Source organism: Loa loa (assembly GCF_000183805.2).
Source record: "Loa loa unplaced genomic scaffold supercont3.1070, whole genome shotgun sequence".
In the NCBI taxonomy this organism is placed as follows: domain Eukaryota; kingdom Metazoa; phylum Nematoda; class Chromadorea; order Rhabditida; family Onchocercidae; genus Loa; species Loa loa.
This window is the reverse complement of record NW_018109250.1, coordinates 2,501-3,945: the sequence shown is the minus strand read 5'-3', so window position 1 is coordinate 3,945 and position 1,445 is coordinate 2,501. Positions and strand designations below refer to the sequence as shown.

General features: G+C 18.2%; 1 protein-coding gene across 1 annotated transcript; it reads left to right on the top strand.

The window, feature by feature from the left end:
- Nucleotides 1-310: 310 nt before the first annotated feature.
- On the top strand, nt 311-1,138 carry LOAG_15483 (hypothetical protein; the record flags this gene model as incomplete). The annotated part of the gene is made up of 3 exons (XM_020448949.1): nt 311-500; nt 789-953; nt 1,119-1,138. Exons 1-3 carry the CDS (start codon nt 359-361, stop codon nt 1,136-1,138), a joined length of 327 nt encoding a protein of 108 aa, XP_020300939.1. The 5' UTR covers nt 311-358.
- Nucleotides 1,139-1,445: the final 307 nt, after the last annotated feature.

Below are 1,445 nucleotides of genomic sequence, written 5' to 3'. Positions count from 1 at the left end.
TTTAAATGGTTGAATTTACTTTTTATTTTTAATTCTAAATAGTTTAGCAATGATATATATATATATATCTTTTTAGTAGTAATTAAAATGTGAATTTATTGTTAAAATATAAAATGATAGGTTTTTTTCAAAAAAAAAAATTTATCAAATTTATTAAAATATTTCATTCTTTTTTTTTGCTTATATTAAATTTACTTTTTTTTTATTTTTAATGAAAATTTGGGAAGGCTATTTAAAAGTTATCATTGCTATTTAAATTATAATTAAATTATGATAAAATTATAATTATTATTTTATTTGCAAAAATATTTTCCAGATTTCGGTTACTTTTTTTTTTTCGCATTCATTTTGATTTATCATGAGACTATTATTATCATTTATCAATTTATTTGTCACATTGGGTGAAACACGACGATCAATTGTGATGACACAATGGTTTAGTACAGGTACAAGAAATGTTAAATATGAAACAATCGCTAATAATATGCACGATATTAATGGTAAATTTGTTAATATTTTTTATCATTCAATGTTTAAAGTTAAATGAAATAAATTTAAAATTTTGGCTAATATTTTATACCAATATTAATTTAATGATTAATAATTAATTCAGTATTTAATATTTGTAACAATGTTCTAATTTAATGATTAATAATTTAATTTAGTATTTAATATTTGTACCAGGTTTAATTTGATAATTAATAATTAATTTAATAAAAAAGTTTTTTGATTACTTTAAAAAAAGCGATAAAATAGTAAAAAAAAAATCGAATATTTTTTTATTTCAGGAAATATTTTTCCACAAATATTTAATGAAAGAAAAGATAAAAATGGTCGAATAGTATATGATTGTACTGATATTATGGGTAAAATACGACAAAATGGTGAAGTATATGAACGACCAAATGGTCGATTTAAATATAAATGTGATAATGGCATCGAAATTATCATTGGTCAATTTTACCGGTTTTTATTTATTTGTTTTTTTTTCCGGATGAACTTTAACCTTTTGCCCCAAATTTTTGTTATAAAGATAAGAAAATAAATAAATGGAAAATGTTTTAGCAATATATTATATTTTCTAAAATTATGCAATAATATAAAATGATAATTTTCAGATGTTAAATATGCTAAATAATCAAATAATGTTAAATGATCAAATGGCTGAATAATTGAACAAATAATTAAATTGCATTAAATAATCAAATCATTAAATTATATGAAATAGTCAAACAATGTTATGTAATCAAATAATCAAATTATGCTGAATAATCGAATAATTAAATTATGTTAAATAATCAAATAATTAAATAAATAGCCAAATAATTAAATTATGTTAATTAAATTGTAATTATACTGTAATATTTTTACTTAATGTAGTTTTATAGCTCATTTATTTATTTTAAAAAGCAATCAACTGATGTTTTTTTTTTTTTTTGATTGAT